Source organism: Hemiscyllium ocellatum, chromosome 47 (genome assembly GCF_020745735.1).
Source record: "Hemiscyllium ocellatum isolate sHemOce1 chromosome 47, sHemOce1.pat.X.cur, whole genome shotgun sequence".
Lineage (NCBI taxonomy): Eukaryota > Metazoa > Chordata > Chondrichthyes > Orectolobiformes > Hemiscylliidae > Hemiscyllium > Hemiscyllium ocellatum.
Genome location: NC_083447.1, coordinates 3,163,333 through 3,176,907, shown reverse-complemented (window position 1 = coordinate 3,176,907; position 13,575 = coordinate 3,163,333). Strand labels below are relative to the sequence as shown.

Sequence of the window (13,575 nt, the reverse complement as noted above, 5' to 3'; positions counted from 1 at the left end):
ACTCTTTGAAGGGCAGTCCACCCTCTCCTTGTGTTTCCCCATGGCCAAGCCATCCAGCCTGCACACTGTGGGGCAATTTCCCATGGCCAATGCTCCACACTGCGGGAGCACCCGGAGGAAACCCACACAGACACGGGGAGAATGTGCAAACTCCACACAGACAGTGGCCCGAGGCTGGAATCGAACCTGGGTCCCTGGCGCTGGGAGGTCCTAGTGCTAACCACTGAGCCAGTGTAAATCAGGAGTCAGGCACCCGTTAAAGGTGACTCCCTTAACGAGGTGATAATGCTGATGTCTCAGAAGCTTGTTAAAGTGTTCACAGATCAATATCTATCAATTTCATGACCCATGAGAGTAGTTTGAGCAGAATTGATCACGGATTTTCTGAAGGGATTTGATAATTACTCAAAGAGAAGCGATCTGGAGTGGAGGAAATACAAGAGAGTGAGACTGGCTGGTTTGCTGCTCCAATAGCAAGCAAGAGGGTCATTGGGCTGAATGGCCTCCTTTCACACCCTAATGACTGTTCAGGACATTAGTGAGGCCTTGTCTGGAGTAGTGTGTGTGCATGTATGTGCAAATGTGTGTGTGTCTGTGTGTGTGTGTCTGTGTGTGTCTCTGTGTCTGTGTGCGTGCCTGTGTGTGTGTGTCCGTGTGTATGTGTCTGTGTGTGTGAGAGCGTGTGTGTGTGTCTGTGTGTGTGTGTCTGTGTGTATCTGTGTGTGTATGTCTCTGTGTCTGTGTGCGTGCCTGTGTGTGAGTGTGTCTGTGTGTATGTCTGTGTGTGTGAGAGCGTGTGTGTGTCTGTGTGTGTCTGTGTGTGTGTGTCTGTGTGTGTATGTCTCTGTGTCTGTGTGCGTGCCTGTGTGTGAGTGTGTCCGTGTGTATGTGTCTGTGTGTGTGAGAGCGTGTGTGTGTCTGTGTGTGTGTGTGTCTGTGTGTGTATGTCTCTGTGTCTGTGTGCGTGCCTGTGTGTGAGTGTGTCCGTGTGTATGTGTCTGTGTGTGTGAGAGCGTGTGTCTGTGTGTGTGTCTGTGTGTGTCTGTGTGTGTGTGTCTGTGTGTGTATGTCTCTGTGTCTGTGTGCGTGCCTGTGTGTGAGTGTGTCCGTGTGTATGTGTCTGTGTGTGTGAGAGCGTGTGTGTGTCTGTGTGTGTCTGTGTGTGTGTGTCTGTGTGTGTGAGAGCGTGTGTGTGTGTCTGTGTGTGTCCATGTGTGAGTGTCTGTGTGTGTATCTGTGTGTGTGTGTGTGTGTGTGTGTGTGTGTCTGTGTCTGTATGTGTCTGTGTGCATCCATGTGAGTGTCTGTGTATGTTTGTGTGTGTGTGTCTGTCTGTCTGTCTGTGTGTGAGTGGCTGTGTGTGTGTTTGTGTGTGTGTGTCTGTGTGTGTGTGTGTGTGTGTGTGTGTGTGGGAGATTGTGTCTGTCTGTGTGTGAGAGTGTGTGTCTGTCTGTCTGGTGGAGAGGGGGGGGTGTGAGAGGGTGGAATGATGTCAGAGGTTCAAACCTAATGAGGGGTTCCCTGGAGACATATTACTGAGTGGTGTTGATGGAAGGCAGAACGAGAGAGAAGTGGCAGATTGCAGTGAATGCAAATCAGGTTTCACATCAATGCAGAACGTTCCCACAGACCATTCAGTAAACAGGAACTGCCTTCTATTTCCACCGAGTCACTTATTATAAACCCACAAATGTGGAAATAAACCGCAGTGCTTGTGAGCATCAACTCTTCCCAAACCCGCCCACTAGACAGATAAAGGAAGGCCTGCATTCCCGTAGTGCCTTTCACAACCACTGGCCATCCTGAAGCATTCTACGCAGGGTTATCTGTGAAACCTAGTCCCTGTTATACTGCAGAAGCTGATTAGCACAAAGGAAGATCCCACAGTCTGCAATGCACCGTGATACTGTCCATGGGATAAACGAACACTGCCTAGCTCTCAGCCAGGAGACAGCGCTCTTGACATGACGGCGTTCCCTCGGTCTGCACTCAGGTCCCTCCATGGAGTCATACAGCGTAGCGGAGGCCTTTTGGCCCATTGAGTCTGTGCAACACGAGTCCCTCTTTCCCGCATTAGGCCCATAGCCTTAACCGTTTTGGTATTTCAGGTCAGTTTCCAGGTGCCCCTCCAGGTACGTTTTCAGGTGCCCCTCCAGGTACGTTTCCAGGTGCCCTTCCAGGTCAGTTTCCAGGTGCCCCTCCAGGTAGGTTTCCAGGTGCCCTTCCAGGTCAGTTTCCAGGTGCCCCTCCAGGTAGGTTTCCAGGTGCACCTCCAGGTAGGTTTTCAGGTGCCCCTCCAGCTAGGTTTCCAGGTGCCCTTCCAGGTAGGTGTCCAGGTGCCCCTCCAGGTCCGTTTTCAGGTGCCCCTCCAGCTAGGTTTCCAGGTGCCCTTCCAGGTAGGTGTCCAGGTGCCCCTCCAGGTCCGTTTTCAGGTGCCCCTCCAGGTAGGTTTCCAGGTGCCCTTCCAGGTCAGTTTCCAGGTGCCCCTCCAGGTAGGTTTCCAGGTGCCCCTCCAGGTAGGTTTTCAGGTGCCCCTCCAGCTAGGTTTCCAGGTGCCCTTCCAGGTCAGTTTCCAGGTGCCCCTCCAGGTCAGTTTACAGGTAGGTTTTCAGGTGCCCCTCCAGGTAGGTTTCCAGGTGCCCTTCCAGGTCAGTTTCCAGGTGCCCCTCCAGGTAGGTTTCCAGGTGCCCTTCCAGGTAGGTGTCCAGGTGCCCCTCCAGGTAGGTTTCCAGGTGCCCTTCCAGGTAGGTGTCCAGGTGCCCCTCCAGGTCCGTTTTCAGGTGTCCCTCCAGGTAGGTTTCCAGGTACCCTTCCAGGTCAGTTTCCAGGTGCCCCTCCAGGTCAGTTTCCAGGTACGTTTCAAGATGCCCCTCCAGGCAGGTTTCCAGGTGCCCCTCCAGGTAGGTTTTCAGGTGCCCCTTCAGGTAGGCTTCCAGGTGCCCCTCCAGGTAGGTTTTTAGGTGCCCCTCCAGGTAGGTTTCCAGGTGCCCTTCCAGGTCAGTTTCCAGGTGCCCCTCCAGGTACGTTTCCAGGTGCCCTTCCAGGTCAGTTTCCAGGTGCCCCTCCAGGTAGGTTTCCAGGTGCCCTTCCAGGTCAGTTTCCAGGTGCCCCTCCAGGTACGTTTCCAGGTGCCCTTCCAGGTCAGTTTCCAGGTGCCCCTCCAGGTACGTTTCCAGGTGTCCTTCCAGGTCAGTTTCCAGGTGCCCATCCAGGTACGTTTCCAGGTGCCCTTCCAGGTCAGTTTCCAGGTGCCCCTCCAGGTAGTTTTCCAGGTGCCCCTCCAGGTACGTTTCCAGGTGCCCCTCCAGGTAGGTTTCCAGGTGCCCCTCCAGGTACATTTCCAGGTGCCCCTCCAGCTAGGTTTCCAGGTGCCCTTCCAGGTCAGTTTCCAGGTGCCCCTCCAGGTACGTTTTCAGGTGCCCCTCCAGGTAGGTTTCCAGGTGCCCCTCCAGGTACGTTTCCAGGTGCCCCTCCAGGTCAGTTTCCAGGTGCCCCTCCAGGTACGTTTTCAGGTGCCCCTCCAGGTACGTTTCCAGGTGCCCTTCCAGGTCAGTTTCCAGGTGCCCCTCCAGGTAGGTTTTCAGGTGCCCCTCCAGGTACGTTTTCAGGTGCCCTTCCAGGTCAGTTTCCAGGTGCCCCTCCAGGTAGGTTTCCAGGTGCCCTTCCAGGTCAGTTTCCAGGTGCCCCTCCAGGTACGTTTTCAGGTGCCCTTCCAGGTCAGTTTCCAGGTGCCCCTCCAGGTAGGTTTCCAGGTGCCCTTCCAGGTCAGTTTCCAGGTGCCCCTCCATGTCAGTTTCCAGGTGCCCCTCCAGGTCAGTTTCCAGGTGCCCCTCCAGACCAGTTTTTGCAGGTTGTGCAGTTTCCTTCCTCGAGCTGCGTCCGAGGCAGCGCATGTTCTGGAGTGGGACCCCAACCTTCTCACTCACTCCCCACTGAGCCACACTCCACAGTCAGCCCAGCAGGTTATTACAGCCCCGTCTACTCTATACCCACTGTTGGACCACTCACCATCCTGACTTGGGAATATATCGCCGTTCCTTCAGTGTGGCTGGGTCAGAATCCTTGAATTCCCTCCCTAAGGGCATTGTGGGTCAACCCACAGCACACGGACTGCAGCGGTTCAAGAAGGCAGCTCACCCCCACCTTCTCAAGGGGCAACTAGGGACGGGTTATAAATGCTGGGTCCAGTCAGTGACACCCACATCTACGAGGGAATATATCAGAAAAGTCTTCAGCAGCTCTGAAAGGGTTAACAATGCCCTGTTAGCTGCGTGTGCCCAGTGTTACCACCCAGTCAGGCCATGAAAGGCCTGGTTCTCAGGCTGTACAATACGCCTGTGGACTGCACACCTCACTGGGGCAGTGATGTGAGAGTGGATCCACTGCAGGCCAGATACTGGAATCACTGTGGCCCCTATCAGAACAGCAGAGTGAGGGCCACAGGCTCTGGGAATGTGTCCGTCCTCCCTGCCCCTCGGGGTGAGGTAGGGCGAGGTTCACAATCTCCTGGAGTTACCTGATGCCGGATTCCTTCAGGCCAGAGCCCCACACACAGTGAAGAGGCTGAAGCTAAGCGTGAAACACACAACGCTCCTGCACCTTCTCAAGGGGCAACTAGGGACGGGGCAATAAATACTGGGCCCAGCCAGTGACACCCACATCCCACAAAAGGATACATTCCAAAAATTTAATTCCAACACAAGGCACAAGAAACTCAGCGGGTTTGGCAGCATCTATATCAGAGAGAGAGAGAGAGAGAGAGGGAGGAACAGAGAATGAGAGACAGAGAGAGAGAGAGAGGGAGAGGGAGAGATAGGGAGTTAGAGGGAGGAACAGAGAATGAGAGACAGAGAGAAACAGAGAGAGAGAGAGAGAGGGAGAGATAGGGAAGGAGAGGGAGGAACAGAGAATGAGAGACAGAGAGAAACAGAGAGAGAGAGAGAGGGAGAGGGAGAGATAGGGAGTTAGAGGGAGGAACAGAGAATGAGAGACAGAGAGAAACAGAGAGAGAGAGAGAGAGGGAGAGATAGGGAAGGAGAGGGAGGAACAGAGAATGAGAGACAGAGAGAAGCAGAGAGAGAGAGAGATGGAGAGTCAAAGTCATAGAAACATAGGAAACAGGAGCAGGAGTAGGCCATTCGGCCTTTCGACCCTGCCCCACCATTCTATGCGATGCTGGCTGATCACGCAATCTCAGAATCCCACTCCCGCTTTCTCTCCTCCCTTTAGCCACATGTCCAGCTCCCTCTTGAATGTATCGAATGAACCTGCCCCAACAACTTCCTGTGGGAGAGAATCCCACAGGTTCCCAACTCTCTGAGTGAAGAAATCTTTCCTCATCTCTGTCCTGAATGGCATCACCCTTATACTTAGACAGTGAGACCCCAGTGAGAGACAGAGAGAGAGACACACACAGAGTTAATGTTTCAAGTCCAATATGATTTGGACTCAGAAGGGAAATGGGATTCGGGAGAGGCATCACCCCAGACTGCGTTCACTCTGCCCCCTCCCCACCACCCCCCTCTCTCTCTCTCTCTCTCTCTCTCTCTCTCTCTCTCTCTCTCTCTCCCCACAGCTGCCAGCACCTGTTGAGTTTCCCCAACACTTTCTGCTTTGAGGTTTCCGCAGTATTTGGCTTTTCTCTGGCTGCACTAACCCTAGGTGAGTGTGTGGGTTTTGGTCCGACCCAGAGACAGAGACGAGTTAAAGTGGCAGCGTGATGGTGTTAACCACAGGCACACGATGGTTCCCACCCCCACCTCCCTCACCCCCGTAGCCCTCCCCTTTACCTGTTAAACTGGTAGATGTCTTCGATGTTGCAGAATAAGGTGTTCACTTCATCGGGTTGTAGAGGGAGCTGTTCCGAATCGATGATACAGCCCAGATAATCCTAGAAAGGCAACAATGCTGGGTGAGCCGAGACATTACTGTTACACTAATAAACAAGCAAACAGCAACTCAACACAGTGATTCAGAATTAATGCACTAGCTTTTATATAATTCATTCACGGGATGAGGGTGTCAGGGACTAGGCCCCGCAGTTATTACCCCATGCCTAATTGCCCAGGGGGCAGTTAAGAGACAACCATTTTGCTATGGATCGAGAGTCACATGTCAGTCAAACTAGCTGTTTCCGGCCCTAAAGTGTGCACGGTGGCACAGTGGTTAGCACTGCTGCCTCACAGCGCCAGAGACCCGGGTTCAATCCCGCCTCAGGCGACTTTGGAGTTTGCACATTCTCCCCGTGTCTGCGTGGGTTTCCTCCGAAACGTCAATTCTCCTGCTCCTTGGATGCTGCCTGACCTGCTGCACTTTTCCAGCAACACATTTTCAGCTCTGATCTCCAGCATCTGCAGTCCTCACTTTCTCCTGTTAATCCAAAGAGCCAGGTAATATTCCTCCGGATGCTCCGGTTTCCTCCCACAGTCCAAAGATGTGCAGATTAGGTGAATTGGTCAGGATAAATTGCCCATAGTGTTAGGTAAAGTGGTAAATATAGGGGTATGGGTGGATGGCGGGTCAGTGTGGACTTGTTGGGCCGAAGGGCCTGTTTCCACACTGTAAATAATCTAATCTAATCTAAAGGACATTAATGACCCAGATGGGATTTTCCGACAATCAGCAATAGATACATCATTAGACTTGTAATCCCAAGAATTTTCTTTTTAATTGAATTCACATTCCACTATCCGCCCCAATGGGATTTCAAACCCAGGCCCCTAGAATATTACCTGGCTCTTTGGATTAATTGGAGAAAGTGAGGACTGCAGATGCTGGAGATCAGAGCTGAAAATGTGTTGCTGGAAAAGCGCAGCAGGTCAGGCAGCATCCAAGGAGCAGGAGAATCGACGTTTCGGGCATGAGCCCTTCTTCAGGAATGAGGAAGGGCTCATGTCCGAAACATCGATTCTCCTGCTCTTTGGATGCTGCCTGACCTGCTGCGCTTTTCCAGCAACACGTTTTCAGCTCTTTGGATTAACATCATAAAATCCCTACAGTGTGGAAACAGGCTCTTCGGCCCAACAAGTCCACACCGACCCTCCGACGAGAAACCCGCTCAGACCCATTCCCCTACTCTATATTTACCCATGACTAATGCACCTAACCTATACATCTGTGAATACTAGGGACAATTTAACACGGCCAATTCACCCGGACCTGCACATCTTTGGACTGTGGGAGGAAACCGGAGCACCCGGAGGAAACCCACGGAGACACAGGGAGAATGTGCAAACTCCACACAGTCAGTCACCCGAGGCTGGAATGGAACCTGGGTCCCTGGCGCTGGGAGGCAGCAGTGCTAACCACTGAGCCACCCATAATATTCCAGCGGTAATAGCACTAGACCATAGCCTCTGCCTAATGAACCAGTTCTTACATTAAACATCGAAAGAACATTGAATGCTGTAAATCAGAGAGAAAACCAGGAATTACTGGAAAAGCTCAGCAGGTCTGGCAGCAGCTGTGGAGAGAAATCAGAGTTTACGTTTCTGGTAGAGTGACCAGAATTCTTCAGGTTCTGAGGAAGGGTCATGAACCTGAAACATTAACTCTGATTTCTCTCCACAGATGCTGCCGGACCTGCTGAGCTTTTCCAGTAATCCCTGTTCCCTACATTGTGGAAACAGGCCCTTCGGCCCAACCGACCCTCCACAGAGTAAGCCACCCAGACCCATTCCCCTCTGAATGATGCACCTAACACTACGGCAATTTAGCATGGCCAATCCACCTGACCCGCACACTGTGGGAGGAAACCGGAGCACATCCACGCAGACACGGGGAGAACGTGCAAACTCCACACAGTCAGTCACCCGAGGCAGGAATTGAACCTGGGACCCTGGTGTTGTGAGGCAGCACTGCTAACCACTGAGCCACTGTGCCACCCCAGTCGCTCCAGTAGAAGGGATAACAAATTATTCATTCATGTTGAGCTCTCCCCAGTGACCCCCCCCTCCCCGAAATTCTGGGCATGGGATCCTTACATGCACCAAAATGGCAGAAAGGGGCTCAGTTTCATCTGAGAGACAGCACCTCCGACTGAACAGCATACCCTCGGAAACGCACTGGGAATTTCACACTGGAATCTGTGCCCCACTGAGGGGCAATGTCCAAACCTTCAACTCACTGAGCCCAGGATGTTCCAGCCATACCCCACCAGACTGAAACACTCTGAAGTCTCCACACACAATCAGCTCGGAGGTACAGTTAGTACATTTACTGATGACACCACAATTGGAGGTGTAGTGGACAGCGAAGAGGGTTACCTCAGATTACAACAGGATCTGGACCAGATGGGCCAATGGGCTGAAGAGTGGCAGATGGAGTTTAATTCAGATAAATGTGAGGCGCTGCATTTTGGGAAAGCAAATCAGGGCGGGACTTATACACTTAATGATAAGGTCCTGCTGAACAAAGTGCAGGTTCATAGCTGCTTGAAAGTAGAGTCGCAGGAAGATAGGATAGTGAAGAGAGCGTTTGGTATGCTTTCCTTTATTGGTCAGAGTACTGAGTACAGGAGTTGGGAGGTCATGTTACGGCTGTACAGGGCATTGGTTAGGCCACTGTTGGAATATTGCGTGCAGTTCTGGTCTCCTTCCTATCGGAAGGATATTGTAAAACTTGAAAGGGTTCAGAAAGGATTTACAAGGATGTTGCCAGGGTTGGAGGATTTGAGCTACAGGGAGAGGCTGAATAGGCTGGGGCTGTTTTCCCTGGAGCATCGGAGGCTGAGGGGTGACCTTAGAGAGATTTATAAAATCATGACGGACGTGGATAGGATAAATAGACAAGTCCCCTTTCCTTGGGGTGGGGGAGTCCAGAACTAGAGGGCATAGGTTTAGGGTGAGAGGGGAAATATATAAAAGAGACCTAAGGGGCAACTTTTTCACACAGAGGGTGGTACATGTATGGAATGAGCTACCAGAGGATGTGGTGGAGGCTGGTACAATTGCAACATTTAAGAGGCATTTGGATGGGTATGTGAATAGGGAGGGTTTGGAGGGATATGGGCCGGGTGCTGGCAGGTGGGACTAGATTGGGTTGGGATATCTGGTCGGCATGGACGGGTTAGACCGAAGGGTCTGTTTCCATACTGTACAGCTCAATGACTCTATAACTGTTCTTTGGATAAATGTAATAATTAGTTGGATATGCTATTCACCACAATCAGTCACGTAATTTGCTCTCCTCGTTTAATGAGAGGTATCATTTCATTGGAATCAGTCCAGGGAAGGTTCACTGGGATAATCCTTGGGATGGAGGGATTGTCTTATGAGCAAAGGGACTCCACTCACTGACCAGAAGATTGAGAGGTGATCCCATTGACACATCGTGGATTCTGTAAGGGGCTTGACAGGATCAATGTTGAGAGGGTGGTCCCCCTCATGGGATGGTCTGGGGCCAGAGGGCACAGCCTCAGGATAAAGGGGCACCAACTGAAGGCTGAGATGGGGAGGGGTTTCTTCCCTCGGAGGGTGGAGAGTGTTTGGAACTCCTTGTCCCAGAGAGCTGTGGGGGCAGGGCCCGGGTGGGTATATAAGGCTGAGGTGGAGAGATTCCTGATCAGTCCGGGAATCGAGGGTTACAGGGAAATACAGGGAAGTGGACGCGAGGAATGTTGACTTCTGAGGAAAGATCACTCAACCTAAAACATTATCTCTGATTTCTCTCCACAGATGCTGCCAGACCTGTTGAGCTTTTCCTGCAATTTTTGTTTTTATTTACAAGAAATGTTAGATCAGCCATGATCCTGTTGGATGGCAGACCAGGCTCATGGGGACAAATGGCCTCCTTCCCATTCCTATTGTTGCTGGTCTGTTTCAGATACATGGCCGGGTTAATTTTGTGGTGAAATCATTAACTTTGTCTTGTTTCAATGGAAGCTTCACGGTCGGCTTTTGTCTAACATCTCCTCTGACAAGCTTAGGAACAAGCACAAAACGGCAGAGATTGAACTGGTCTACAGAACGGTGGCTCAGTGGTTAGCACTGCTACCTTCTGGGACCTGGGTTCGATTCCACCCTTGGGTGGCTGTCTGGGTGGACTTTGCACATTCCCTGCATGGGTTTCCTCCCACAGTCCGAAGATGTGCAGGTTCGGTGGATTGGCAGTGGGGGTGGCTTTTCTGTGGAATGCTCTTAGGAGCGTTAGTGTGGACTTGATGGGCTGAATGACCAGCTTCCACCTTGTAGAGATCCTGTAATCGGAGGACAATACGTTTTTGCCCAGCGAGTGAGATACGGTGCCTGGGATAGTGGTGGGGGCAGGTACAATTGAGACATTCGAGAGGGGCATTAGATGGTGTTTTGGGTCGGAATGGGGGCACACAGGGATATGGGGAGAAAGCAGGGTAATACAAGCTGGTAAAGCTCTGAACCATTGTCACAAGACTCCCCCAGAGTTTTATATTCCGGGGTGGTTGTGAGTCACATTAAATGGGTAGAGACAGTAGCAGGATAATTGGAAGCACTGATGTCAATGAGCAGGTCCTCAGAGTCATGTTCTGGGGTTCAATTTGGTGAAATTTGAATTCAAGAAAAAAGATAACCATTAAGATTTTTACAAAAACCCAGCAGGGTCACGAGGGAAGGAAATCTGCCATCCTTGCCCGGCCTGGGCCTACACGTGACTCCAGACCCACAGTGATGTGGCTGACTCTTCACCAGAGGGGCAGTAAATGCTGACCTAGCCAGCGATGCCCATGTCCCATCAACGATAAAGAGAAAGGCAGCATTCAGCTCAAAGTGAGTGTTAGTTACTCTCTGCCCAGAATAGACGCTGAGGGTCCTGATGATGAGGAAATCAGCTTCAGGTCAGAAAACCTCAGTGTTCACCGCCCAATGTTCCCAACCAGAAACAAAACACCTTTGAGGCTGTGTGTCTGGGACACAAACAGAGAGAGAGAGAGATAGAAAGAGGGAGAAAGAGATAGATAGAGAGAGAGAGATAGTTGGAGAGAGATAGACAGAGAGGGAGATAGATAAATAGATAGAGAGAGAAAGAGAGATAGAGAGTGAGAGATATAGATAGAGAGAGAGAGAGAGAGAGACATAGATAGAGAGATAGATAGAGAGAGATAGATAGATAGATAGAGAGAGAGAGAGAGACACACAGAGAGATAGAGAGAGATAGAGGGAGAGAGAGACAGAGAGAGAGGCAGAGAGATAGAGAGAGATAGATAGAGGGAGACAGATAGAGAGAAAGATAGAGAGAGAGACAGTTAGAGATATAGAGAGAGACAGATAGAGAGATAGATAGATAGAGAGAGATAGTTAGAGAGATGGAGCACAGAGCTGAAATGTTGCACCAATAACAATCAAACCCTCTGCAGTGCAGTCTGAATAGATTAAATATCGCACATGCTTTTGTACACAAGATGAAACACTGAATGGAATGTAAGCCAGCTGCTTCATCTGTTGTTCATTCGATGCAGAAAAAGGCACATTCTTATCGCTATCAAATGCTCCTGTTGGACTGACCACATTGATAAACACTCTCTGGGTCTTTTCACTGCAAATTAACAAACTCAGTAACCCTGACCCAAGCAAGTCCTTATAGTTCATTTCCAGTTAACACTCCCTCTCTTGGTTAGATTAGATTCCCTATGGTGTGGAAACAGGCCATTTGGCCCAACAAGTCCACACAGACCCTCCAAAGACTAACCCACCAAGACCTGTTTCCCTCTGACAAATGCACCCAACATTATGGGGCAATTTAGCATTTCCAATCTACCCTGACCTAAAAATCTTTGGACTGTGGGAGGAAACCCACACAGACACCGGGAGAACACGCAAACTCCACACAGACAGTCACCCGAGGCTGGAATCGAACCCAGGTCCCTTGTGCTGGGAGGCAGCAGTGCTAACCACTGAGCCACACCGTGCTGACCCATAAAGTAGGAAGGAATGGAAGGAGAGTGAGAGGAGGAGTGACAGAAAGTTTGAGTGAAACAAAAACTCTGTAACAGATCATTTGGACACTATGCTAATGGATGTGATAATATTCATGGAGGGTGTAGAAGCAGCAATGGTACTAAATTTCCTCCTCCTCTCTCAAGCAGTTGGTGATTCCTCACTCTAAAAAGGTGGCCTTCAGTAACACAAAGTTCCTGCAATGAACGCAGACAAAAGTAGAACGGCAAATTCACGAGCCTGAGCTAGTGACCTTCAAAACATAGACTGAAGAGAATTGTCAGCATTAGTCTCTCTCTCTCTCTCTTTCTCGCCCACTCTCTATCAAATGTACAACTTTGTAACGACTACGCAACAAAGCGATTGCTCCTTGGGATGTTGATTTTCCCATGAGAAGCTGGGATTTTTTTCTCTCTGTCTGCGTATGTAAGATTTTCTCCCACATTCAGAAATCAGACTGCGTTCTGCCTCTCGCTGACTCCTCCCATACCACAGAGACCTCCAGGTTAAACGTTGTGTTAAAACAAAGACCCCTTCTGTATCAATAGACCACTTCCAGGTCAAAAAGCCACAGGCTGTTCCACACTAATGAAGCAACGATTGGAATAATTCCTGCCAACATGTGAGTCAGAGCCGTCATTAAATGATTGTTATAAAAACCGTATAAACATGTTTGAAAGGCTGCTGTCCAGTCAACTGGCTCAGATCCAAACTTGTGAATTCTGAAAACTTTTAACTATTTCTAGTGTCGGCAGAATATCCAAAACAAAGTCGTTTTGGTCCCCTCCATGTGACATGGGGAAATATTTGGAATACGGGACACAATACCTGGGACTGGGAGATGACAGACATAGGGGTGGCACAGTGGTTAGCACTGCTGCCTCACAGCGCCAGGGACCCAGGTTCAATTCCAGCCTCAGGTGACTGTCTGTGTGGAGTTTGCACATTCTCCCCTCATGTCTGCGTGGGTTTCCTCTGGGTGCTCTGGTTTCCTCTCACAGTCCAAAGATGTGCCTGGGTTAGGGTGGATTGGCCATGCTAAATTACACCTATAGTGTCCAGGGATGTGGGTGGGGTGCTCTCCAGAGGGCCAGTGTGGGCTGAATGGCCTTCTTCCACATTGTAGGTGTGAGAGGAGGCCTATGAATGATAACAGTTGACATTTTAACCTGTGAGAATTTCACAGGCTCCCCACTCTCTGCAGTGGGGGAGACATTTCTCCCCATCTCATTCCGAAACAGTCTCCCCACCATTCCCTTGACATTCTGAATGGATCTGTGATCCCAGATCTAGCAGTGGATTCTTTGCAGATACTGCGCTCTGAAACATCAGAGTGGTGTCAGAAACTATCCCAGGGACCTTCTCAAACAGCCGATCTCTGCAGTGACCAGCAGAGCAGCAATTAATTAGTGCCGTTCGGAGGAAGTGCTTTGCTCAAATGCCTATTACTAAGGAAACCATAAATATTTCTAATTGAAGAGGTCTCTCCAGATCAGAGAGCCTTATTAAAGGGACTCACTGTTGCGAATGTTATAATTAACACAGGGCCGTGCCTCTATAGACAGTATCGAGAGGACAGTGCCATATCTGCAGAGTCAGAAATTCTTCCAATTAATTCCACTGCTCCGTCTCGAGTTATCGCTGCAGAATACTGTGTGGACTTCTG

The 13,575-nt window shown here is 50.4% G+C and overlaps 1 protein-coding gene and 1 pseudogene across 1 annotated transcript in view; both read right to left on the bottom strand.

The window, feature by feature from the left end:
• Positions 1-13,575, bottom strand: part of plekhg2 (pleckstrin homology domain containing, family G (with RhoGef domain) member 2) — a 132,494-nt gene that overhangs the window by 73,247 nt on the left and 45,672 nt on the right. The window contains exon 3 of the mRNA XM_060856007.1: positions 5,790-5,890. Coding sequence (XP_060711990.1) covers positions 5,790-5,890 — 101 coding nt within the window. The remainder of the gene's footprint in view (positions 1-5,789; positions 5,891-13,575) is intronic.
• LOC132836785 (circumsporozoite protein-like) lies at positions 2,088-3,893 on the bottom strand (annotated as a pseudogene).